Source organism: Cyrtonyx montezumae, unplaced genomic scaffold (genome assembly GCF_038088225.1).
Source record: "Cyrtonyx montezumae isolate F1298 unplaced genomic scaffold, pur_monq_1.0 scaffold_8, whole genome shotgun sequence".
In the NCBI taxonomy this organism is placed as follows: Eukaryota; Metazoa; Chordata; class Aves; order Galliformes; family Odontophoridae; genus Cyrtonyx; species Cyrtonyx montezumae.
Window position 1 is genome coordinate 79,825,651 of NW_027072089.1, and position 27,888 is coordinate 79,853,538.

Below are 27,888 nucleotides of genomic sequence, written 5' to 3' on the forward strand. Positions count from 1 at the left end.
ACAGAAAGAAAAACAAAGGCAAGCAGTCAAACAGCCTGTAAAAGTGGTTTTTTTTCTCCCACTTTTTAAATTTTTTCTTCTGAAATAAAGACTTTCTCCCCAGCACCAGAAGGCACCTTTATCAGCATGGCTAAGAGGCAAAATTTTCAGCTTTTACTTAAGATGCAGCAAGTGGTGTCTATGGTGCTACAACATAGAAGAAGCGAGTGATCAAAATACAGGACACACAATGTGAGTGCAATCAGCTATACTTTATTTTAAATTCCTATTACACTGTAGTAATAAAAGATTTGAATGGAAAGCGGGATTATAGAAAAGAGTAAAAAATGGATAATTGTATTAGATGATGCAGACTCCAGTAGAACTGCTTAATTACTTAAGAGAGATGGTCGCTGTGCATTTACAGCACACTGTTCTGTACCTTATGCCCCAGAGGACTTCTCTGGGAGACATGCATTGCAGGAGTGTACAATGCAGTCCCACAAGCTGTACAAAATTATTGTGCCACCATGTCTGAAGCAAAAGTCCCAAAGGGTTTGGTGTTCCAGGATTACTCACTGAAGAGGTGAGGCAGTGCAGTGTGAACCTCTGCTTTGCTCCACATCAGCAAAAGGGCAACCTGCATTTCTCTCCTCCTGGGCTTACTTATTATTAACAACTGGTCACCAGTTTTCCAGGAAGCGATTTGCAGCAAGAAGGGGAGCAGAAGGTAAATCATCTCCCCTGCTTTCTCACTAACGAGACCACAAAATGACCTGGCACAGTAATGGCACAGTGTTTAATGAGCAGGAGGTTCCTTTTAACCTCTTGGGAAACTGTTATCTCACCTGTGTCGTTAGTATGGGATATGCTCTTACCCACTGTGCCTAGCAGAGAGTGGACCAGAGGTGGGCATGGGACTGTGGCATGTGCATTTTTGCCTCGTGCAGAAAAAGGTCCTGAGAAGGACTTCAGGAGGGATGAGAAATGACTAAAATGACCACACACACAGACAGCTTGCTACCTTAGCACATAGGAGTCCATGGCTCAGAATGGAGGGGAATCCTTCTATGATTCTATGAAGTGGAATGTGAACCACAGGCCCAGGGCTAGAAAGGGTTCAGGGGAAGATCAAGGCCTTGGGTGGCCTCATTTCACCTCACAGAGGAACATGCTGCAAGCAAGGCAGGAAGCTGACCAGCTTGAAGAGTTTTTGAACCTCAGGGTGCATGTTTATTCCTGCAAGCTGAGCTCTTGTCCCTCAACCTTCCCAGGGTTGTCCATGTTACAGGACCTGACTTTGCAGAGGCCATGATATCTTGGGAACTCTTGGGCGCAGTTCACTGGGATGTTTGTTAGGCTTGTTGTTGGGCTGGCAGGCTACTCCTCACTCCCCTCTCCTTTGCTCCATGTGCCAGCTGGCAGAGCCTGGACAGCTTTGGCTAGTGAACTCTCCAGAATATATACACATGAGAAATGAGGAGAGAAGAAAAGGCAGAAAAGAATGGAGACCATACCATATGCAAGAGATGTGAGAGGAAAATGCAAGATTGGTGCGAAAAACTCTGAGCAGAAGCATGAGAAACTGAATTTTCATCAATCAAACATGAGGAACAGCATATTAGCAGTACCTGGGATGGGATGAGGGCATGAAGCAAAGGAGTGACTATGAATGGGTGCATGGACACACGAAAGAACAAGAGAAAAAGCACAGTGAAGTGGCGAGTACTGAGAGCTGGGAATATCTGGGAGATATCAAACCTTAATAAGGGCTTCCAGCAAAGCATGCTCTCCATTAAATGGAAAATTATAACACTGTAAGATAAAGCAGTCCTGTTAGCTAGAAATACCTGTTTTTATTGCAGCCTGAACGATCTACCATAAGGTTGTGTAATTCACTCTAAGAATTTATAACACCAGGTTCTTCCTTTTTTCTTTTCAGTGAAATATCAGACCTTAATTAAAACTAAAGTTCAGACTACTTTGGTGAATGGAGCCTTTCAGATTCCCTTGCAGCACTACTGCAAAAGACCATAAATACAACTGAACTACAGCAATAATATGGCCTAGAATTGCCTTTGATTACGTGTATCTAATTTTGAATCATTCACCATACAGATTTCTTTTCATGCTCACCCCTGTGTCGCCATTTAGTTTTCCTTATTGAATTTAGTGAAACTCGAAATGATCAAAATAACAAAAAGCAGATTTCTACCACTGTCTCTTTTTCCTCCTCTGATGCGATATCTTGAAAGATGAGAGCAAAATGAAAGGATGAAGATGGCATCTTGCTTCATGGTTTCTGAACCTGGATATTCAGCTCACCATACACGTGTCTCAAAGCATCACAATTCAAGCTTGCAATCAGCTTTCGTAACCCTGGTCGTTCTGGGATACATTTTACTTCCCAGATCAAGGTAGACATCACTGGGATTTGCCTGCAGGGAAAAAGGAGAGTTAGAGCAGTATAGTCATCAGTCAACCAACACTCTCAACCTGATCCAGAACTGGGGAAACGGAAGGTGGACAGTATAACACGTCTCAATCTTTTTATGTCTCACCCATTCTCATAAGTGTCCTATAAATTATTTCCTTCACTTTCCATTCCTCTCAGCACCAGCTCTGTCAAAGCCCTTTCTAGCTCTTCCTCCAGGCTAATTTTAAATTTCCAAAATGAATCAGGTTTCCTCTGTCTCCTGCCACTTCCTCTCATGACCACTTTCAGAATGAACTTCTTTATAGCCAACATATATTTTTTCTTCTTTATAATTCCATTTCACATGTGTACTATAGGCCACATTTGCTGATTCCTTAAATGGTGAAATAACTTCTCACCAGCCCCATGCGAGCCTGGCACAGTGCTGCTGAGCTGCTGAGCTCCTCTGCCACAGACATAACATCAGGAGATCCCCTCACCCATCCCCATTTCAGAGAACTTCTTCGTGTCCACACAAATAAGTTGCAGCAATTTTGGGAGTCCGACAGTAAGTGTTACTCCTTTATACTATTTATATATGACTACCCCAACTCACAGTATAAACCAAACGTATTCTGCATTTTCAATTAAAATGCACACAGAGCCTTGAAAATTGATATGTTTTCTCAATTCTTTCACTAGCTTCTGCATACAGATTTTGAAGGCTGATATTGATTGATTGATTGATTATGTTTGGGTGATTTCAGGATATAGTTGCATTTAGGAAACCTAAGGAAGAGGCGGCATAGTGAGGAGTTACTTATAAAAATGAATGTTATTTTTCTTGGCATTAAGAGGACGATGAATTGAGACAGTGTTCCGTCTCACATGGACATGGTACTCCATAAATAGCTGAATAAAGCAAGACTAAAGTAAGCCTAAACTTTAGTCAGGGTTGCAAACTCTCATCTGGTAGGATTTGGCTATTAGACATCATGTCCCACGCCAGAGTCAGCACAGGCTGGCTGCAACAAGTTGCAAGAAGATAAGAAAACTTGTTAACTCTAAATGAGGTAGCTGAGGATCCTCCCACCTGACTGTTGTTTTAAGTGCAAGTCTATCTCTGCTAGAAAAAAGGGCATTCTAGCTCCTTAGTGGTTAGCTTAGGTATTTCCACAAGACACCACATTACATTTTGCATATACAGTCTTAGGTACCCTGGGGCACACACCCAGTTTCAGAAAAGAAGCAGGAGAGGAAGCTCACATTTTTAGTGTGAGCACATGCAGACTGATTCCAGTGAGTGCCTTCCTTCTTATCTTTGTTCTTAATGAGAGATGTTCTGTTCCCCTCAGCTCCTTCACCAAATGCCCACTAAAATGGCAGCATGATAAAGTGATGACTTCAATTGCTGCACAAGGTTAAATATCATTTTTACTTTGTAATTTATGTGCATGATCTGCAAGGGATGATCTGTACAGAAGTGATGAAGATACTATACAAGTCTCCTGTGCAGCAAGGTTCAGTTTACTTTCATGAGCACCTGGGGGCCAGATTCTCTGAGGGTGTAGGTCCTCAGGCCACTTCTTCACAGTGCCCCAGTGAGAGGGCACAGTGCTATCATCTCTGATTTATACTGCTATTATCTCTGCATACATACGTACATATTTTTGCAGGAAGATAACAGCTGTGCTGGGAAAACATACCCACTTTTTCTTGTTTCTCAACAGCCTGACTAATAAAACAACTTACTTCCTCCTACAAATGCTAACGCTAGCTGAGCTCTGATATGTAGAAACACCCTCAGTGACTTACAAGCTAGTGTGAATATGTGCTTGGCTAAAATCCTTTTAACAATATTCATCACTGCCTGGTTAATTCTCATCTGTCATGCAAAGACTATGCCCCATGTAGGCACTGCTGCTGCCAAAGGCTTTTCCATAAATAATGTTCTTCATTTGCCTCCATCTAATAGCTAAATATCATTTGGGAATAATGAAGGCAGAAGCCCCCATGCCACTTAATTCCCATAATAACGTTCCATAAACTGGATCACACATAACTGTTTTGTGGAGTGACCCATAAGATATAGAAAAGCTATGTTAAAAATACTGTGAGGTCAGAAGTCTCATCCCCACTAACAATTGCTAAAGGCAAGTCCCATTTGTGACAGTTGCTGATGGATGTGGAAGAATTGGAAGGAGAGGGAAGGCCCAGAATAGGTTTAATTCCCTTAGCAAGCGTAGTAAAGCCACCCCAATCCGATTTTCCTGAGCGAGAATTCAGTGATGAATGGTTCTGTGTAATATGCTGAGCCATCACACACAGGAGCCATTTATCACTCTGAATGCATGGAGGCAAATGTGATTATTATTTAAATAAACTACAACTGCTCCCTGCTCTGTCCTCTGTGTGTATAACCTGCAGCCTTCATTCATCTAAGAGAAGTAAGATCACAGATTTGAAAATGACTAAGCTGATCCATTTCCATTTTTAAATGATGCCAAGGGCACTACTGCAAAGGGGAAAACATGGTGACTTGAGGGAAAATGACGTCTGTTCTGTGAGTCATGCTTCTCCCTAACTCCTTTGCCTTTGATGTACCTGACAACTCCTGCATCCTTGAAGGTGAGAACAGCCCACTGCATCTCTTGGAACACGAAGGATGCAGAACAACAGGGGGGCTGGAGCAGCTGGGCAGCAAGGAGGGCTACTGCTGCAACTTGTGTAACTACTGTGGACTGTGCTGAGTCATGTTCAACAGCATCTGTGACATACCACGTGCACAAAGCAAGCACAGTAGGATGCCCTTTCACAGTCATTTTTCTGTCCAGCTCCACTCTGGAGACTCTTTGATCTCTTTATCCCTGGCCCAGGTAACATCATGCTCAGGCCTCCCTTTCTGGCTGCAGATAATATCGACCAATTATGCAGCTGCTGAAGCACAGCTAATTTTTCAAACTCTTTTTGCACACACCTGGAGATGACTGGCATAGGTAATGATAGATAGCATAAATTTGGCTGTCCAAGAATAAGCAATAACTGCAAAATTTTCAAAGGATCCCAGTTATATATCCTGAAACTTGTTAATGACAAGCTTATAACACTGAACCCAAATGGAAAGAGTGTTTCAAAAAGTACTTGCTCGTGTAGAAGTACTCCTGTGTCAGTGTGAAGCACAATTGTGTACAATCATTGAAGCCCTTCCTTTTCTGCAGGTTTGGGAAGAAGTACTTGTGTACCCACCACAGCTGTCCCAGCAGGATTTACTGCATCCTGCACACATTTTGTGCCTTGACATTAAGCTTGTAAAGATCATCTAAGGTATCTGAACATCTTGTATAATCATGACTAACAGGAGTGAAGAAAATCCCTTTTTGAAAAGCAGCACTGGACCTGATTTGCACATACTGAGTGAGTGGCAGTAAACACCTCTTGCATCGGATAAATCTGTCTTCCAGTGATATCAACTCGTAGGTGCTATTGTCAAGCACTAAAAATTATGTAATGCAGTGAAAAAGTAAAATTTGACTGAATTGGTAGCCACCTACAGTCACAGCACTGCTCTCCAACGCTGGTAGTGAACAGACAGAATGTTGTCACAGTCCCCCTTTGCACAAGAGACAACATAACTCCTGACTGTTGAGACCTATAGCTCCCCTCTGTACTGATTTTTTAAGTAGAGTGTCTGAATTACTCAGCACTGCATTAGTTACATGACCCCTGCAAGCTGCCTCCAGTGAGCAAGAAGGTGACCGTTGTATTTGTATTTGCTTCCCTACCTGAACTCCTTTTTCAGTGTCCTCAGCACGCCAGGTCCCTCGAGGCGGAGTGTGACGTTCTCCAGGGTTTGTTTCAGAGGATTGGTGAACTCCACAACCACAGACATTTCTCTACCAATGACCGCCTCGCCTTTAGTCTGCAGAACAAAATAAGGATGAAGCTTTGCAAGGTGGTAATAATAAAATGCCCCACAGTGAAATCCATAGGGTTAAATACATGGTACCTGTAAGGAAAGAGAGAGGGGGAAATGGAGCATGCAGCAAAAGAACACAAAGCAGAGAGAGTCTAGCCAGAAGACAACTGTTGGATGGGTCCAGAGACTCTACCACTAGAGATTTTTCTACCCATTTTCTCTACCCCACCGTGGGTCAACAGGTGGGTCCACATTTATATGGGAAAAGTAGAAATCTGCTTGCACAGTCCTGGAGCTGAGGTTCAACTAAGGGAGAAACACGATAAACAGGGATACTCTCCCTTATTTTTCCCCCTCCCCAGGCTCCTTGACAGCCTGAAGTGCATGGCTCCAGCAGGGTTTTCATTTCTACAACTGGTAGATGCCAGCTGGTCCATGAAAAATTTGATACAGCTTTGAGAAAGGTAGCTAAAAAGTAACTTCTAAGTAAAATTGAAGTGCCACGATGGAGTCTGCAGTCCTCCTGCAAATAGTTAAGGAGCCTGGCAGTTATAAAAAGCTGGAAAGACTCTGGTCTAAGGGATCACTCCATGACAAATACCAATATATTGACTGAGATAACAGATGAGACGCTCACAGCTAAGCATTCAATTAGCATTTAGCCACCTGAATTAGCAAAAAAGTGGCATATTAGAAGTTCTATCCCAACTAGGTGCCTTATGTCCTCCTTCCTTCAATAGTCCATTTAGGCATTTGAAGATCACTGATACATGGGGGAATTCAAAATCATCCTGAATTCCCACACATACAACTGTGATCATGATCTGTATCCACTGATATTACTTTTGTAATCTGGTGTGTAGCTAAATTAGAATAAAATGTAATTTCCTCAACTGCTAACTCTGACAATTTCCTTAGACAACCAGAGAAAGATCAAAGGTGTATTCAAAGATGTGAAAGGAAATAAGCTTTTCATTCTTCTCCTTTACTTTCACATTAAGAATTCCAGTTTGACAAAGATGTTCAGTGAAGAGATCTGATGAGAAAACTAGGGAGATGGCTTCCTCAGATTTCTTAAAAAAGCAATAGAGCAAAGTTGCCTAAAAAAAATACACATATACACATGTACACACAAGCATGCCTAAAAAAATTCATCTGTTAACATTTCATTTTATATTTACATATTAAAAAGAAGTAGATTACAGACAAACTTATTTTTACTAAAAGACGTAGTTATCGGGCAACAGTATATCCCATATAATCATCCTTTCTTCACAAGAGCAGTGACAGTAAGTCATTTGAAGCTGAAACTGAGGATGCTGTATAAGTTGCTCAGTTCAAATACTGAACTGAAAGAACTCTTAAGATAAACACTACATCAAATGCCCATTTTGTCTACCTTATCTCTGGAATGCTCAATTAAAAAAAATCCATTTGAAAATAATAATAATAATCATCTTACCAGATCATTTCTGAAACAGAGTAGATTAATTTTGCAAACTTTACTATAGTTTTGACCTAAATATTAAAAAACAACAACAAAAACAAACAAACAAACAAACAAAAACCCTTTTTTTTTCTCCCATGGAAGGCTTCTCTTTCACATTATAACAGATATTATTATATGAAAACCTGGACAAATAAACATATAGAGAAAAAGGGTCTATAAACATAGATTTCTTTCAAGATACTGAATTTTAGGGAGACACAGCCATGTTAATGTAAAGCTTCCTAAACAAGTGTTCTGATTTTTCATTTTTCTTTTTCTCTTTTAGGAAAGAGAAGATCCAAATGATATCATTGAAAGCAGATGAAGGCCCAGCACTTTTAAAAATGAGGGAGTTTATTTGGATGCCCAGTTATGAATTGAGAACTTTCAAACTGAAAGCTGACATTTTGCAGTCTTTGCAGTACAACATAGGGTCCATGTCCTACCAGTCACTACACTTCTAGTTTCAGAGGTACCATGCCACCAACTGCAGAAATGTTTAAAACTCTACTGGCAGTCCACTCATAGAGCGTCAGCAGAGCACTACCCTGAAAGCACTGTTCCAAATGGAGATCACCCAACTGTGTTTCGAAGAAGCATCCATTAAAAAAATGCAGGAACTTTCCAAGCAAATTCACCTTAGCAATTGCATTATTCTGATTTTCAGCAAGAGGTCTCTTCATCACACTGCTTTAAATAGAATACCTTTGAAGTAGTTGAAGACTTGAGTGAGTAATCTCTCTTCCACCCTTCGAGCTTCCCCAGCTTTCTCACATCTTTTCCTCTCCTTCCTCCACTGAGATAACCCTAGCTCTCTACTACAGGTAATGCTGTCAGCCTCAGACCTGAGTGTAGGCTGCTCAGAGCAATATATAACACACATATACACCTTCATACACTCCAATTGGTAGCTGTTTATAAGGTTCATGATAGACCAGAGGTCTAACATGCACACACACACAGCTCACTATGCCACTGAACACCGTGATGATCACCTATCTCCTTCACATGCCAGAGATACCTTGATTCTTAGGGTGGGCATTTCCAGGACCACTGCCTTCTTCATAGCCAGAATCTTTCCCGTTTCATTGATCCGTGCTGTCACAAAGAAGTGAAAAGAGGCCTGGTCCAGCAGGTCATTGAGATACTCGCTTGATTTGATCATGACATCGAAAGCACTAGCTGAGGGGAGAAACAGAAAAGAAAAAATGCATCTGAAGCAATCTCTCATCACATTCAATGGCAGCTACATTAATATCTTGAAGAAAGGTGGCCCAGCACCAAAGAATGACTTTTCTTCTATTGCCCAAACTACCTTTATTCCTTTACCTCACTAATTCCTCTCATGTTTTGTTCTCTTTGCATTGAGGTTATGAGCTCCTTGAGGTAATGGCCCAGGACACTACTGAAGGTTCCCAGGCACTACCACAAAATAAGTGAGAAGCAATGCTGGCAGGAAGAAGCTGTTGGACACAAAGGTTCAAGCAAGTCCTGAGTGCTGCCCTTGTAAATCTTTGCTTTTCCCCTTTATTCCCATGCTTTCTCTTCTCTTGCCTCTCTTCCCTGCAGAGAGATGCCACCAAGGATGCCACCAGAGCTGCTATTTAGGCATTTGAAGGCTATTTGGGAGACTGCCTGCTCTCCAGGACATATCTGGATAGCTGCCTTTGTCCTGTAATCGGCTTGCACGCAACATTTAGCAAATGACACCAGCATGCCCTCCAGAGAGCCTTCACATGCTTCCTGACAATAATTATTGGAAGGAACAAGTCCCCCTGGGCTAGATGGTTGAGATGCAGGGAATCATTAATGTAACCATATTGAACTGCAATTCCCAGACCAACAATGGTGTGAGAATGTGATGCAGAGAGGCAGATCTGCTAACTGACCAAGAAGAATATATAGATTTGGAGATCTTGCCTTTAAAAAAAAATCATTATGACCCAAATAAACATATCAAGATCTCCCATCTGTTAACTATGATTATTATGGCTATTCATCATTTGGATCATATCTGCGACATATATGGTACACACTGAGATAACCGAACTCAATTGGGTAGACACATTCACCCCTTTTCACAATTTTGGTCTGCTCATATCAAAACCAGGTCCTTAATTTGCTTTCAGAGCTACTCCTTGGTAACCATCTGACCTGGATTTACCAGGCCAGCCTCCAGTTTACTTCATATGCTCCCCACCTCCCTCTCACTTGGCATCTCTTTTAAAATAAATTCCCATAATGCTCCAGATCGTAAATTATAAATGAGGCAAGGTATTTCTCGTCTGTGTAAGGTAAATAAATAAGTAAGTAAATAAATAAATTAGTTACAATCTAAGTAGAATTTGCTTTCTAGTGGAAGGAGAGAAGAATTTTTCTGCTTAAATTTAATCACTGCAGGGAAAAGAAAGAATAATAGACTTCCATTTCCTTAGCACTGGCTGTGCTGGTAAGTTGCCAGTACCACTTTCAGCACCCAGGAAAGCCAAGGGAGACACAAAGTCAAGCTGCCTTACAGCCTTTCAAATAAATAAATAAATAAAAATTAAAAAAAAGGAAGAAGAAAACTAAATTTAACTGAATAGAGAGCACCTTTGAAGGCACTGTAAGGTTTAAGCTATTCAAATCCTCAAAGACGTTTTCAACCCACACAATTCCTTTAATCATTACCCTGAAAATCATGCATTCATTCACTTCCTGTTTGAATACTCAGTTTGCTTCATTCTTTTAATATCACAGTCTGAAAGAACGCTTTTGATGCTTCTTTATTATACTGTAGTGTTTCATTACCTCCAGATACGTATATACTTATTGGCATGAATCAAGCCTACAAATTCTGCTTGCGTGCCTCAGGAGGTATCCCACTATCACACCTCTGACAGACTGCACTCACACAGCTGCAAACAATTACATTGCCTCTCTTCACACTGCTCATCTGCTCTGACATGATTCCTGACTGCATCTACACTCCTTTCCAAGGAGAAGGCAAAAGGATTCACATTCAAGTTTTACGTAGTACCTTCAGAGAAGACATAACTTGTGAGAGTTGGAGATTTCTGTCCTGTTGTTGGACAAAGTGCTCTACAGTTTGGTGACTGTAGTTTAATGGTGAGCTAATTTCCACGTTGAAAAGTGGTAATACCTTAAAACTCGTTGCCTTGTCCAGAGGCAGTGGTGGGGACACACACTTTTTGTATGCACAAAATAAAATGAAAATGCATGTTCTGTTCTCTCAGGTGCACTTCTCCAGTCTGCGCTTACTCGCCATTGGTCAGTTTAGAGCATTTCAGTTTAGAGCATTTTCAGTTTCAAGAAGCTTTTCAGAAATCATTTACTTAACTTAGAAAAAATGAACAACAAAGATCAGTGATGCTTAAAACATCACCTATTCCTTTCACTTCTTGCGCAAAGGAGAAAGGTGAATCTTTAAACACTATAGAAGCTGTATTTGGGGTGACCAAGCAGATGAAATCGATCATTTTACTGTGCCTATCCCAATCTCCAGAAGTTTTGCATTATTTCAGATCAAATATTTAATAACCAATGCAAGGAAATTTCAGATCTTACACTGTGTTTTGATAGGTTCTGATGGGATAATTCAGTGCAACCCAGACAGTCCATTTCCAAAGTCCTTGCAAATGATTTGGAGGACATAGAAAACAGCTGTCAGAACTTTGTTGGAGCCTGGAGGTAAAATTTTCAATAACTTTCACATGCAGATCCTTGTAAAAGAATATCTAGTTTATGGAGATTAATCAGCTCCAAATCAAAATGTGCAGTTTTAGTATATACTAATAGTAAAATAAAGTGAGGAAGAAAGCACAAGGATTGCTTCAAGACACAGTAGAAACCGTGATTCCTCAGAGGTTTCTCACTGAAATGAAACCTGGCCTCTTTGAGAAGACTTGCAATGCCTCCTGAGCCAGGACAGAGAAGACAGGTGAGAACCTCTTCCCTACTTTAAGAAACACAAATTCCTGCCCCCAGTTGTGTGAGCTAGGCCACGTGGAACAGTTTTTCTCATGAAAAGGTGGAAGAATGATCTCCCCACAGTAGTCCATAAGGCACTGGAATAAGCAAGCACTACGCAGGGAAAGATAACTCACCTACCTTCAGGGTGCATGCCCAGCTGACAAATGCCCCTGCTGTATAGTAGCACAGTCTAGTTATAGATACACTTTAGATCACTTTAAATATACAAATCCAGAAACACTCCATCCTCCAAAGTCAGATTTGTACTTGGAACCAATTAGTCATGCAGCTCATTAGGGATTTGATTTAGTAGTTGGGTAGGGATGGTGATAGGAGGATGGTTGGACTAGATGATCTTGTAGGTCCTTTCCAACCTTATGAGCTCAGCATTAAGCAGGGAGCAACAGCCTGAAGAAAACTGCCTCAGCTCTTAATAACAATGGTATCAGGGCTTCCTGATATCGGATAGAATATCCTACTCCTAACTACTAGAATTGGTTCTATCCATGGTTAGAGATGCTAATGACAGGTAATGGCATAAAGAAATAAGGTTAGCATGTTTGAAAACAACCATTTGACTCTTACATGAAAGAGATTCCAGTTTTGCACTGAAAGAATGTTTCTTGAATTCATTCTTCACGACACCTGTATAAAACACTATGTTGCCTGAAAGGTATGTAGTAGCAGTGTAGGAGTTGCGGCTTAAATTCTTGAATATAATAGTGACTTTAAAGTCACTGCCAATAACTGCCTTTTGCACTTGGAGATCCATCTCAACATCCTTCTGTGGTTGATACGTGGTGGGTGGTGTAGTTTGCTGTTTAACACCATACATCACAGCAGTCTCCAGAGCCAGTCTTTCTTCTGGTGAGCCTAAATATAAAAGAAAATTAAATTAATAAGAGAATCAGGAATACTGCATTAGCCTATTCACTAAGGTGCACATTCCATGCTTTGGAACTTGAAATTGATGGACAAGGACGATGAACATTTATGTGGTAAAGTTAATATTAAAACTTTATAATTTCCATTTGAGATGGTCTTGAAGACGGAAGCAAGTTAATATGGCTTAATTAATAATAATGGAGCTACACTGATTTACTCTGTGCAAACATCTGTCCTTCTCAGGCCTGGATAAGAAATATCTAAACAACTGTATAGAGAGCCTTGAACAGCTTAGTATGCTTCAGGTTATTCCATAATGGCCCCTTCTTTTCACCACAGCTTACTCAGAACGAAGCATTTCTAGTAGCAAACAAAAATTGTGCTCCTATCAAGACATCTGCAAGGCTGCTGGAGCTAGAAATGAGAGAGTTCCAGAGGGCATGTTGGCAGCTTTCTATGCAGCAACCTCAATGGCAGAAGTCTAGAAATTCACAATTCAATATCTGATTCAGGTAAATCTATGTTGGTACGGTCCCACTCTTCTTCAGGTTACCTTCTTGAAACTTGTAGTTCTCAGTAATCTCTACCATTTCATCACTTCCGACTCCCTTGGTCACAATCAGCTTCCCAACAGAGTTTGTGTCAATTTTTTCTATCACTTGAGATCCATTTTTTCCCATTCTTGAGTAAACAATATCACTATTAACCTATAAAATCAAATGAGAAAGGATTGAGATATTTGGAAGTAGAGAGAGCAAGGGAAGCCATTATGACTCTTCTCAAAGCAATGATGTACTGGAATCATAGAATATCCTGAGTTGGTAGGGGCCCACAAGGATCATCAAGTCCAGCTCCTCACTCCACAGTCCTGGCTCCTCACAGGACAATCCAACATTTAAATTTGAGGCCACCATGAGGTCTCCCCTCAGCCTCCTCTGCTCAGGGCTGAACAAAACAAGGCACCTCAGCCGCTCCTCATACACCTTTTCCTCCAGACTCTTCACCATGTTTGAATGCTCTCTAACAGTTTGATGCCCTCTTTATGCTGTGGTACTCAGATCTGTACCCAGTGCTGGAACAGCATCTGCACAGCATGAAGCAGAGTGGGGCAACCCCTTCATTTGTCTGGTTGCAATGCTGGGCCTGGTGCATCCCAGGGATGGTCGGTGCTTTGGGCTGCTAGGGCACACTGTTGGCTCACATTTTGTTTGCCATCAATCAGAGCCTGCACTGGGAGCCTACTCTCCCTGCACTGATTTGAAGTCCTACTACTTACAATGAGATGTCCTGTTTAGACATACTCTACAATAATGACCAGATGCATTTTACCATATGCATTTTACCATATGCAACTCTAGAACATCAGCCAGAGTAAACCTGAGTAGAGACTACAGAGATATCTTTTGGACTTGAGGAGCACAATTACAAATTCCTTGCATCAAAAGATTCATGCTAGAGAGTGATGCTTCATAGATAAAATATACTTATTCTCTCATGGTAAGCAATGATGCCTTTAAAACTGAGGCATTAATTTTGACTGAAATAAGCAGTGAAGCCTTAACATAACCAGGTTTTCTGGCAAGTCTGAGGAGGAGGTCATAGCTAACAAGAATGAGTAGCTAGAGCTGGTGACTCATTTGCCAGCATAGCTGGAATCTGGATGACCACATACTGAAATTTGATCTGAACAGCTTTTTCTACTTTCTACGTTAGTAAGCTGAGATGAGAGAAATCTGTGTCATTCATTAGAGCCATATTACACCTATTGGCTTGCATGCCAAAATACAATAAAGAGATTAGTTTTTGATGCAGTGAGTATGTCAAATAACTTCTCAACCAATAAACTGCAGTGGAGCCTTATCTTCTGTCTCAGCTACAGTTCCACTGATAGCACTCAATGCACTAAAATTTTTCAGGAACGTACCTCAGCATAGACAAAAGGAGCATCAAACTGGAAGCAAACATGACCATGTTTGATGGCTTGAACTGAAGCTGGGCCACACCTGTACATACCTGCGGGGAAAGGAATAAAGAGAGAAATAAACCCTGCGTTTGCTGAAATTTTTCAGTAACTTACTGGAACTCCTAACAAAGAAATTAAAAGCTTAATATCTTTTGCTGGCTCTCTAAACAACATAGACTCAAGCATGAAACTACCTAATGGCTTGGTACCTTAGTGACACTGGGAAACCCACTGCAAGTCTCAAGAAGTTGAAATGCAGTTAAAGTTGGTTTTGGTTAAAGCAGATGGTAGTTTTGGGAAATATCAGCTAAACTGAGAAAGATCTCACTGCAAATCTGATAAAAAATATCTTTCCAGAAATGGAAAATTAAAGACATGGAGGAAACAACAGTTGTTTTTCATGTGTTCTCTCCCGCCTGCAGCCTTCTCAGGCAGTTTAACAAAGCCTGTAGAGACTGGCTGATACATCATGAAAGAGAATTCATTTGATCAGGCTCCTGTACAGGTTCTTCAAAAATTTGGAAGCCATCTTTTGGCAGCGGAATTACATTACTTACAAGGCAAGCAAGACCACCATCATGTAGGACTTTGTGGATATATGCCGTGAGCAGTGTTAAAACAAGGACTTATTTTAGAGTTTGGAACAACTAAGGAAAAGGCCCCGAGCACAAATGAGGGCTGTTATCTGATGTAGAGGGTTTTCACAGTCCACGTGCTGAAAGTGGCTTAGCAATAGCCAACTCATCATTTGCCACAAAAAAAACCAACAACAAAACAACCCAAGCATTGCAAAGAGGGATAAGAAGGACTTCAAGAAGTATTACCATCACTAGTTTCTTGGGGTGTACCATCAACAGCCTGCCATCCTCCAAAACCAACAGGAAGATCAGGTCTGGTCATCCAAGCTTCATTCCAGCAATGATAGTTCCTTAGAAAGGAGATGAGATCAGAACACTAAACTTTTGGAAAGAAGCAGAAACACCACAACAAATCTGTGACCTCTCATTGCTTCAATAACAACTCCTGTCAGTTTAGGGATGAAAATGTCTGCTCTTCTTAAAGAATAGATTTTAAGTCTATTGGTTTGATGACTATTTGTTAAAACCTAAAGGCCACAATCTGTCATTATAGATCTTTGCCTGCAAGTTGAAGAAGACTCTTTATTCTTCTACTGTGCTCTGACTGCAAATATAACTGAGAAAAGTTTCCAGTGCTTGTAGACTGTTGGGGTATATGAAGAATTACCCACACTTTCCAGCCTAATGTCCCTAAAAACGGAGCTATAATACAGCTGCAATCCTTCCGATCAGTGGAAGACACCTCCAATTCAATATGCCAATGAAAGCAAGCTTTGAATCTTCTTCAAGCCATTGAAACTTGGTATGCTTTATAACTAGTAAGACTGAAGCTTTGGTGCCTCTACTGAAGAGATTTCAGGATGAACTCAACAATATAGCGTGTAGCTTTTTTTTTTTTTTTTTTTTTTATGGCTGAAAATGTATGCTCAGATGGTTTCCATGTTAGCTGAGAAAATGACAGGCTTCGTAAGACTATCCTTATTGGTAATTTCTTGTCTCTCGCACCAGTGAGGGAGATCAAATATCCAAGAAAGTACAGCTTTCCATGAGAACCACTTATGACCATTTTGGACCAGGTGATGCATTAGGGATGAGGACAGTAACACTGGATGATGAATTTCTCAGAATGATTAATCTATGTGTTCAGGCTTGAAATGCCCTTATTTAGTTGGATGTGCAGCAAAAGGAGATAGGTCGCTTCAAAAGTAATGCTTCCTATTTATTTCCATGGAAGCTACAAAAGATACAGTGAGCACAATCACCCTATTTGATAGAGCAAATTCTCAGCTACAAACCATCATTTTTCAACACAGTCATCACCATTAGCTGTGCATTTTCACCAGTAATGAACAAGAGCTCTTCATTTTGTGGATTGACTGTTGTACATGGCCATCCAAAATCTGGCTTGTCTTTCATTGTCACCACTCCAGAAACACACCACCCACATCCTCACTGTGCCCACATCCACTCTTTGGTCTCCACAAACATTCAGCAAGCACTGATGAATGTCAATGGGTGCATTTTTTTTCTGCATGGAGGAATTAAATTGCAAACCTTTGTTTCCTATGTATTTCCATGTCAGACATCAATTTGTCAGGTTGCTACTCTGCTGCCATCTGTCACACACCAACAAAATGTAATGGAATATTGGTGAAAAGCTTCAGCCTCTACTGTCATACCACAGACATTCATCTCTGATGTCTTGGGCCAACATAATAAAATAGGAGGCACTACTTTTGGAGCACGCTTCATAACACAGCATCATCCCAATGGGCACTGAAAGTTTCAAATATGAGCAGACAAGATGGATCTTGTGACTTTATTACTGCAGTATTACCTGTGCTCAAGAGAGAAGACAAGCAAAGAAGAAAGTCCATCTAGGATGGGAGTTGCGCAGTAAAGCCAGCAAAGCATATGAATTTCATTACCGAAAGGAAAAAGAGAAAGAAAAAGTAGAGATGAGGCAGTTTTGCTTTCAAATTACACCTATCCTACAGCAGAAATGAATAAAATTACATCTGTGTAGCTGCTGATATAGCCTCTAGCACACGCAATGATATTAGCAACAGGAATGGGGTTTGTTAATCTCTGACCATTTCATTAATAATAGGTGAAACCAGCCATACAGCAGAGTTGGAAGGATCTGAGGCTTGTCTAACAAGACATTTCAAAGTGGAAATGAAAGCTTGGATCAGGGTAAAACTTGTCAGTTAGGAGTGTTAATGAAGCGCCACTACAGAAAAAGGAATTATTCAAGGAAAATGACGCACACTCTGAGAATTTTTGATGGTGCTGAGTGTAGTCAATGCTGAATCATGCTAACAGAGCTCACCTGAGGGCTACCCGAGGATGGGGGAGCACTTCACGGCAGGAGGGTTTTTAAAAGCTGGGAGAGACAATACCTACCCTGAAATCAAACTTGGATGTGTCATTGACTCTGTGTTCTGAAAAAGAATAATCTGAAAAGCAGGCAGGAGGGAAAGATGATAAAATCAAAGTGGGGATAACAATGGGGAAAATGGCAGCTCTGCTTCAATTCAGTAATTAGATAATGCAGTATCTTATTTTCCTCTGTTCACTCCAGGAGACAGGACTTCTCTCACTGTTTTTTTATTTGTGTAGTGTTGAGCACATTAGGACAGCAACTTCCCTAGGTCTGCTGACACGCAAATAAGAAATCCACATCAAGATATTGAATGTGAATGAACAGAAATGTGTTGCTTGTAAAGCACAGGAGCGTCAAGGAAAGGAGGATGAGGGGAACATTCTCTCTAAAATGTGGCAGAAATTTGCTCTAGAAGTGAGCACAGTTGAGGAGCTGGCTCTGAAGTCACGGTTTCTTAAATTGAATCTGTACTTCTTGTATTCTACAGCAAGCCTGAGACATTGCAGAAAGCAAGAATGGCTATACAGATCAATGTAGTGACCATTAAATATTTACAGAGATAATTACGAATAGACTAAACAAAGCAATGGGGAAATTAATAAAAGATGACCAGGTGGACTTTATGCCTGGAAGACAACTTAAAAAAGGTACTTGGTATTGCTTATGAGGCAGGCACATGCTGAAGACAGTTGCTGCTCTTTCATTAGCAAATAATCCTGGGCATGAGATTTGAGAGAGACACTGATAACATGGAGAGAAAATGGAGCTAAAAGTGAACAGGAGAGCAGAGGACTTAGAAAGACGAGGTCCACACAACACAGATGAACCCACATGGGGCTGGGTGACTCCAAGCAAGTTTCTGCTGAGGTACTGACACCATTCTGCTTGGACTTCACAGTAGGACTAGTCTTGATTCCCATCCAAGAGCAATATTCTTTAAGTGTCTTTATATCATCATTAAGAAGGACAAGGAGAACAAGCTAAGGGGACAGAGGCAATACTGATGGGTCCCAAATCCGGCCAGTTTTATAAAAATAACTTTTTGCCAAGTCTGTGTAATTTTGTATACGTGTTTTGTTGTTGTTGCTGTTTCCTAACTCAAGGGGGAAAAAGCTCTTTAATAAAAATAAATAAATGTCACATAGCATTCAGAGGGAGCCCCACACTCAGAGATTGATTGGACTGAAAATCTGGGCTGCAAGTGTTCCTTAAGTCTGAAGGTATTTAAAACCTGAAGACAGATCAGTTTCAGCAGTACAAGGCAATAGAAATGATATATTAATAAAGAAAAATAGCTTTGTTTCCACTTTGCAAGAGATTATAAATAAAAGTGAGAAATACATTTAAAAATCATTATAAGTACCTTGAGATTGTCCTCTTTAAAAAAAAAAAAAAAAGAAAAAGAAAGAAAGAAAGTAATAAAAGGCTTTACAAAATAAAATCAAGGTTAAGACACAAGCCATATAATGTCTGTATGCGGGCTACCATGGAGTGTTACAAAGTAATGAAGAGAAAGGACACAGAGGAGAAATAAAAAAGGTATGGAACATATATTAACTTATGCCCAAAGGTGATGTACACTATGTACTAATAAATGCATCAGGATAAAAAGGATGAATAAGGCAATTCAAAAAGTAATCAAGCCAAAGAAAAGCAGGAGGGCAGGAGGAACCGCTGTTGTAAAGTTGAGTATGGATTTCAAGGATGATTTCAGATGATCTGTCCCTGCCCTAAAAGAATGGAAAAATACAGGACTGATTTCAGAAGCCATAGGAAACAGCTGGGAAATGGAAAGATAGGAAAGTACAAGGAAATACCAAAATGGGATGAGAGCTGATTCATGCATCAGCTCAAGAGAAGTGTAGAAGAAGAAATAAGAAGGCGAAGAGTCTGAAGCAAGGCAGTGATCCATAACTAGGTCTGTATGGTCTGAACAGTGAGGAATCCAGTCATTGGATCTTGTGACTGTTCCTTTACAGCTCTGTGACTGTTTGCCACTACAGGAATCAGGTACAGCTTAGCAGGTTGCAGAATATGTCAAGAGATGTGAAGGGCAGTAAGAAAGTCAAGTACATCAGTAGCAAAAGGAAGAGAATACTGGTCCAGGGTTGACTGAGACAAGGGACCAGGTGACAACAGACAAAGAAAAGATCGAAGTACTCCATGTTTAGTTTTTTTTTGTCATAATTACTGACAAGATTTCCCCTCCAGAACAAACAGACACCTGCAACCAGTGTGGAAGCCTACCATAATGAAACTTCACCATATGTAGAGGAGGATCAAGTTATGGAATATTCCAACAAATTCTATGGATACATAGAAGTCCAGTGGACCTGATGGGATGGATATACAAGCAGTGAGGGAGCTGGCTGATGTTACTGTGAGGCCACTCACATTTGCCTTTGAAAGGTCTTGGTGACAGAGGAAGATCCCTGAGGAATTTAAGAAAGCAAATAAGATCTTTCTCTTCAAGACAGAAGCAGCAACATCCAGGGAACTTAGCAGCTTTGCTTTGATCCCTGGGAAGGCGATAGAGTAAATTCTTCTGGAAAACATCTTCAGACATATTAAGGATAATGTGACTGTAGTAAGCGTGAATTTAGCATGGGGGAGCAATATCTGACCAATCTGATAGCCTTATGTGACTAAATGACTGAGTGAGCGAAGGGAAACCAGAGCATGGTTGTTTTTTTCATTTTTGTTTTTCTTTTGACTTTAACACTGCCTCCTGTGACATCCTGATAAAGACACTTTTGAAATATGGACTAGATAAGTGGACAGTGAATTGGGCTGAAAACTGTCTGAACTGCTGGATTTGGAAGGTTGTGATCAGTGGCACGGAATCCAGCTGGAGGTTAGTTACTAGCTGTGTATCCCAAGGGTTAATATGGAGTCCAATACTGTTTAACATCCTCATTAATGGCCTGGATGATGTGACCAGCTATGCCTTGAACACGTTTGCAGACATACAAAGCCATGAAGAATGGCTGATACACCAGAAGATGTACATGAGGAGAGGCTGAGAGGGCTGACACTGTTTGGCCTGGAGATGGGAATGCTCAGTGGGATCTTACCCATGGGTATGAGCACCTGATTAGAAAGTGGGGGTGAGGGGAAGACAGAACCAGACAGTAGTCTACAGTGGCAAGAAAAGAGGCAATGGACACAAACTAAAACATGGGAAATTTTGCCTGGACATAAGAAAACATATCTACTGTGAAAGAGTTTGAACACTGGCACAGGTTGCCAAGAGAGGTTGTGGAGTGTTCATCTTTGCAGATACTCAAAACCCAGATGGACACAGCTCTGAGCAAACTGCTGTAGCTGACTGTGCTTTTAGCAAGGAGCTGGACTAGATGACTTCCAGAGGTCCCTTACAGTCTCTCCTATTTCCTCTGATGTGATGATACAGGCTTCAGATGTAAATGAACCTAATTGCTTTCCTTAAATTGCATCTTGGTAACAGATAATGGAAATTACTTGAAGAGGTTGCAGCAACAGGTTCAGACATTTCATCCACCACAGAATGGATTTATTACAGTTTTAATATAAAGACTTCCAGGGATTAAGTTGTTAATGAAACAAGCTGATGAGCAGCTATGTTGATGAGGTGAAGGTATCATTGACACAAATCAAGTATATTAACACTGAATAAGACAAGTATCTCCTGAATACAGCAATATATACAGAGGTCACATTCACTGCTTCATTCTGAGGAGGAAAGGCTTGAGGCCCGATAACCCTCACATAATTTTTACTGAACAGAGCATATAATCAATATGTGCTACACTTCTCCCGTCAGACAGGAGACAGCAAGAGTTCGAGGAGAAAGGTAGAGGACTGTCTTTTCTAAAATAATATGTAGTTCGTTTCTTGTTCTCAGGGATGTTTCTTTTTATAAATCTGGTGATAGTATTTCAGTAACATGTGCAATAGCTTGGCTTGCTTCTATTTCAACCAAACGGGAATTATTTGGGAAAGCACTCATTTATGACACTGTCTGCATGTACAAAACATAATAAATAGCTTACAAATACAAGAATTAGGTGGAAGCAGAACAAGAAGGCTGTTTTTCCATAGATATTGAGATGTCTCTTTGAACCTGACTCAAAACTGATGGAAGCACCCAATCTACCACCTTTTTCCATTCTGGGAACTAGCCTGGCCCTAAGGAGCACAAACACATTTCAACTCTCCTTCTGTGCACTGAAATGTACACTACTGAGTGGTAATAACAACAGTGATCTCATAGACCTCCTACAGCTCGTCTCTTTAAATGACAAGCGCTTCATATTCATCATCCTATCATCAGTTCATTGTGTTTTCTGCAAGCTAGCAATGTTCTTTATTGAAAAGAGAAATGAATAAACCACATTCATTTCTTGTCATGGTTTTTTTTTTTTTTTTGCTACACATATTGTTGGTACATTAAAGACATTTGCCAGGAAAACTCACCAGACAGAGTCTTTGGTCAATTTGTTGTCCATCTGCCCTTCTTCATCCAGAAAGTAGTCCAACTGTAAATTGGCATTGTTGTCATGGGCAGAAGAATAATTGGTAATGAGCCTTGCAGGTATCCCCAAGCACCTGAGAACTGTGTCAAACAGAGAAATGTAATGAGAAGGACAATTATGAGGATTGTGTTCATAGATAACAGGGTAAGTAAAGAGAAAATACTAGTAGGAATAAAATGGGAAAACTCAGCCAAATCAGCACAAATGATTTCTCATATCTTCCTATATATGTAATATGTTAAACATCTTGTTTAGTCCTCAAATGCTGAGCATTCAAGATATGCAGTGGTACAACTGCTTATTTGGCCAGTTACCAATAATCTTGCACACTCACCACATGGCAGCTCTTCAGGGCAAATCTGGATGGAATGGATAAAATGTGGTATAAAGAAAAATAATTTTGAGGTTCCACAGAATGCAAAATATATTAGGACACTTATTATCAGTAAGACAGGAGAATTAAGAGACTACACTAAAATGAGGATGAAGACAAAATGTCTCCTGGTTGATTTGGAGATTCCCTGTTTTGGAACATGCTGTAAGACAGGGTCTGGAGAACATACAGAATAAGGCAGAAGGTGATCGCTAACAAGGGAGAAAACTGTATTATTTGCAAAAGGAATGTCAGAGTTTGAGTCTGAGCAAAATGCATTACATAATTTGTATTGATTTCTAAGCAATAATACTTTGGAGTCAATGGTCTCTTCCCATAAAGGATCTTAAAGAGGATGATAAAAAAAAAGTTCCCTACCCCTAAATTTCAAACCACCACAATGTAGCTGACAACCATTGCCCTCATTTGACAGAGGTGAAGCTGGGCACGTGGGAAAGCTATGGCTTTATTGAAGTGCAGTAGTGAGTTGTTAGACATCTGTGTTTGTGGTGCACCCCGACTGGTAGAAGTGGAGACACAGGGTGACATATCATCTCAACCTGTCCAGATAAAATGTTGTGACTTTTGTCCAAACTGAACTGTCCAACTTCCCTGTTTTCTGATTTAGAAGCCAACATGGTTCTTCAGAAAACAAAGGACTTTTTTGGAAGAGGAAAACATTTTGGTCAAAAACTGTACTTAAATAGTTTCAGTGCCTTAGTGTTGAACAACCCTTTCTGCTGCTGCTTAGTTTTGTATATTCATTAGTGTCACTACTGTGACTCTCAATACAGAGTAGCACTGCACATTCAGTTCAAGTTACTGGATGAAAAATTACCTCAATGCATCCAATACCATATGTACTTATTGATTAAACTTAATTCAAGCGCACTCCCAGGTTTCCACCACATGAGCCATCAGGGCTCATTGAAAATAATTTGTCTGACAATTTCAAGATTAATGAGCATTTTTCAGAATGTTTTAGCATTTTTAATGGATGACTATTCAGAATTCACAAAATAGTAACCTTGGAAAGCTGGACTGGTCACAGTGATAAAACACTGGCAGCTGAAAAAAATGCAAAATACAACTCAAAACAATACTTTAAGTTCAGCTTGTTCCTTTAGCCTTTTGCTGTCCTCTCTCTGGAAAGGTCAGCAGCTGGATATGTAAATGGCTATGCAATATATTAGCCACTAAACAATGTTTTATTTTATAATGCTCAACAAACGTTATACTTCAGTAAGCCTCACAATATGAAGTCCCAAGTCTCTGGTTTGACTAAAGTCAGCAAACTGAATCTGCCCCTGATAAATATACCTCTCCATTTAACACAGTAGGCTCCATACTTCCAGTTTCACAGTGGCCTACAGGCAAAATACTGTGCAGCAGAGATCCAGGGCCAGTGCAGGAGGAAAATGGGAGAACCTGTATATAGGGGTACGGACATAGACAGAAGAGGGACTGGTAGAGGGAGAAAGTGGCCTGTGGAAGTCACTATGATGAACTGCATCTATAAGAAATGTTTACAAGGGCCCTTCTGAACTCACTGTGTTGTGCAGAGACCGAGGAGTATGAAGTACAGACCATACAACCTCAGGCAGAGAAGGAAGTAGACATCTCTCAGGTTCTTTGGATGGATTGATATTCCCATGGCACCAGAAATAAAGTGAACTATTTCATATGTCAAAGGATAGAGCACCTGCCAGACTCTCCCTAAATCAAAGCACAAACTTCTCCAGATATATGAAAGAGCAGCAGAGAAACCTGAAACGAAATCCTCCCCTGAAGCTGTAAGAAGTGTGTGCCAGCAGAAGGAAAAGTGGTCAGACCAGAGCTTTATTTCTGAGGTCCCTACTGTTTTTAATGGCTCTTGAACTACCCCAGGTAACTAATATGAGTTACAAAATTCTGTTACCCAGACAGAAGGAAACTATGCATTGAATGAAATATGTGTATATGGGACAGGCAAAAATAAAGTGAAAATACAGAGATACCTAGGGTTGCCCAAGGATGAAAAGTCAGTCTTGTAACATGTTAATTATTTAACTTCTGTGTTTGTTGCAAAAGATGGATGATTTATCTCCTTCATTTTTGTTAGAAGTATATTGTAAAGAAAAGTATTATGCTATTCCTGAAGAGAGCAACATGTAACAGTGTTGAGAGAGATGACAAAGGGAAAGCATTCACGAGGAGTTTTTCCTTAAGTTTCTTTTTGCATCTTAAATACCAGAAGCAAAACTTCGACCTTCAGCTGTGGCTGAGAAGTACTGAATGCAAGGTAGAGTCCAACCTTGCAAAAAATGCCCACTGTATCCCTTTTGGTCCTAGGCTGATCTGGGCCCCCTCCAATTTGACACTTAAATACATTGAGCTGCAAGTGTCTCTAGGGGAGTCACTGTGTTTAAGTCAGACTTGCTTTTATTTTCTGTTCAACTCCTTCTATTGGCTTGTGCCATAAGCAAAAGTAACTGTTTGGCTCTATATTAGCAAAGAGCTTTTGACACATGCATTGCTCCCAGTGTCTTGGCCACGCTGTATAAATGTATTTTCTACATCACCAGTGTCTTTCTTTACCTCTGTCATATCCTAGTGTGTTCACAGAGTATTCATTTGGGATGATGCTGTTAGTAAGAGCTAGACAGTAAAAAAAGAAAGAGACCAATCCAGAGTCGCTTTCCCTACTTGGTTTTAAAACATGAAATGTCTCCTTTACTGCAACGTTGGAGTACATTTGTTCTAGTTTGATCAAATGTATTAAGATATAACCTTGTAATGCCAGAAAACTCATAAAACAGGTCAACATTCTCCTCAATGTTCGTGCTCAAAAATTCCATAGAAAGTATTAAAAGTGCTCAGTAGGTAGGTGCTGGGACAGTACACGTTAGTCTTGCTAAGAATGTCCCTTGTCAAGTACAATGTTCAGCCTCTCTGGAGTAGAGATACCATCACAATTCCCCATCTCGAGTAATAGTCTTATGTTGCAGATTTAAACAAGCCCCCTGATCATCTCACATTTCCTAAAAGAAATGAAGAACATACCAAAAGACTTTATCTCCTCCAAATTTAGTCTCTGTCACTCAATAAATACTTTTTTTTTTTCTGTGCAAATAGTTAATGCATCATTCTGGGAGTGCAGCTTTTGAGACTATTTCAGCCATGCATTTTTAAGTATCTCTACCATTTACTCCTGATCATCACAGAGCCAGGAAGTATTTTAGCTAGTTTAACCTAAAAGCTCATTTTGCTATGGAAGAATTGCATAGCAGCATGGAGCTTTTCTCACTGTTACTTACATGTGTTGAAGACACCAGCAAAGACCCAGCACTGTCCGTATCGCACTGGCTGCTTAGAACTGTAGTATTCCAGGAGGATGTCCACACTTCCTGTCCAGGCTGAAGGTGGGACTCCATAAGCATAGAGATTGTCCCATGATCCAGCCAAAACACCATTATCGTCCTTGGAATTGATCTAAAGACAAAGGAAATGAATTTTAGGGGTGTCAGAAGACGAACAATTAAGAGCTCTTTAACCCAGCAGACCAAGATAGGACAGGAGAGACTGAATATAGCTAAGTTTAGGCTAGAAATAACACAGAAATGTTTAATCATGAAGGTAAGAGGTGAACAGAACTATCTTGCTAAAGGCTGTGGTGGATTCACTATCACTGAATAATTTTGAATCAAGGTTAGGCACTTAAAAATTATAGTGAAATTAAAACAAAGAGCATTCATGTTGCTACTTTAGTATGTTTTATTAACACTACACATGCTCATTGCTACGTATTTTTTATAAACATGATCAGTTTTAAATTCATAAGCAAGCCCCAGAAATGTTAAGCCAGCTTCTTTCCTAACCATCTCTTTTCCTGTCTGTACCAGCCCAGATATTTTAATAAAATCACTCCCAATTTACAGTGGACAGAGGGAAGAATCAGTCCGCTGTTATTTTTAGAGTGGGAACTAATTTATTCAGTGCAGCACACATAAAAACAAGAAAGAATTTGCTGTGCAGGTTTTCCCTTGGTAAGATTACACAAAGCATGGAGTTTTGCTGACTAATGGCTATACTGATAGGCATTAACGAGCAATACATCTCCAAGCTGCAATTTTAACCAAACCAGTTGAGGCTGTGCAAAAAGCTCATTCGCTCTGTACCTTTTAATTATGTTAATGTGGAACAGCTACATGCCAGCTAAATAAATCACAATTCTCATTTAAAAGCTTTTGGCTGGATTAACTACCGTTTTATAATTAGAAAATCGACTTCCCGTGAACCCTAGGACTGAATGAGATAAATATTCAGAGTCATAACCAAAGGGTTAAGGGGTTGTGCCCATCTCTCACTGTTGTGGAAAACATGCCAGGAAAAGAAGCACTTCAAGGACAGGACAGCATTTTGATCTTTAGGCTCTCTGCTGGTTGTGAGGAGTGGAAGAAGAGGGCAACTCCATTTGCTTTGGAGCTTTAAGAAGCTTCAGAAAAATTGCAACATCTAAAAGTGGCTTTCATGCCAATGAGGCCCCATTCTCAGGATGCTGAAATGACATCAAGATTTCACCTTTAGTGGAATGAAATAAAGTGCCAGACCCCAGAGGTCAGAACGGATAAAAGATCTGGCACCTGCCACAGTGAGGATGTGAGAGCACAGAGGCCACTAAACCAGCCTGGATTTGATTAGAGTCCCTTCTGATACATCTTGGGCATCTATTGCATACCATTGCAGAGGCAACACGGCAGATTTTGATAGGGTTTCCACGCCCAGACAACTCCAGTTCTGCCTTGTCCATCAGGAAAAGGCAAGCATCCAGAATGTTTTCTTCAAACTAGACAAAAAGAAAGAGAAATAGAGGGCAAGTTAAGTCACACTTTATTATGAAAAGGAAAGGCAAATTTATTTTTCACTGTTGTTATAATAGCTGATCAGCTTCAAAATCAGTTGGTCAGGTCAAAGTTCTGTGTTTAAAAATACAAGTTTTCTTCTAGAATAATTGTCCATGTATAGTAAAAAAAATGTGAGACGCTTTAAGGGAAAAGAGAGAGTCATTTCCAATTCAATCTCAGGCTGGTTTCCAGAAGGTTAAAATGACAACATAGCCTCTCTGACAGGACATAAAAATTTAAGTGGTAACATGTATATAATAGGAAGGTATTATAATAATAACTACAATAGGCTAGTCTGCTTGCTAAGGACTTCATGTCCTTCACAGATTCCAGACCTGTTAATTTCAGAACTTCTCTGATACATTCAGCACAATGCTGAGAAGTTGACCAATAAATGATTTACCACAGATAATATGAAGACATCTAAATTTTAAACTAAAATAGTAAAATGTTTAAAATTAACAAGCCAAAAATTATTTTAAAAGATTAATCCTGGTCTGTGAAACTTAGGCATAAAAAATACCAAGTGACCTA

General features: G+C 40.2%; 1 protein-coding gene across 3 annotated transcripts in view; it reads right to left on the reverse strand.

Moving 5' to 3' along the window:
* Positions 1–232: 232 nt before the first annotated feature.
* Positions 233–27,888, reverse strand: part of F13A1 (coagulation factor XIII A chain) — a 97,964-nt gene continuing 70,308 nt past the window's right edge. For all 3 annotated transcript variants that reach the window (XM_065753412.1, XM_065753413.1, XM_065753414.1), the window contains 10 exons: positions 27,189–27,296; positions 25,768–25,942; positions 22,040–22,178; positions 15,445–15,548; positions 14,582–14,670; positions 13,211–13,364; positions 12,358–12,645; positions 8,822–8,982; positions 6,178–6,314; positions 233–2,417 (listed from right to left, as the gene is read on the reverse strand). In XM_065753412.1, the coding sequence (XP_065609484.1) occupies positions 2,273–2,417; positions 6,178–6,314; positions 8,822–8,982; positions 12,358–12,645; positions 13,211–13,364; positions 14,582–14,670; positions 15,445–15,548; positions 22,040–22,178; positions 25,768–25,942; positions 27,189–27,296 (1,500 nt within the window). In that variant the 3' untranslated portion in view covers positions 233–2,272. The remainder of the gene's footprint in view (positions 2,418–6,177; positions 6,315–8,821; positions 8,983–12,357; positions 12,646–13,210; positions 13,365–14,581; positions 14,671–15,444; positions 15,549–22,039; positions 22,179–25,767; positions 25,943–27,188; positions 27,297–27,888) is intronic.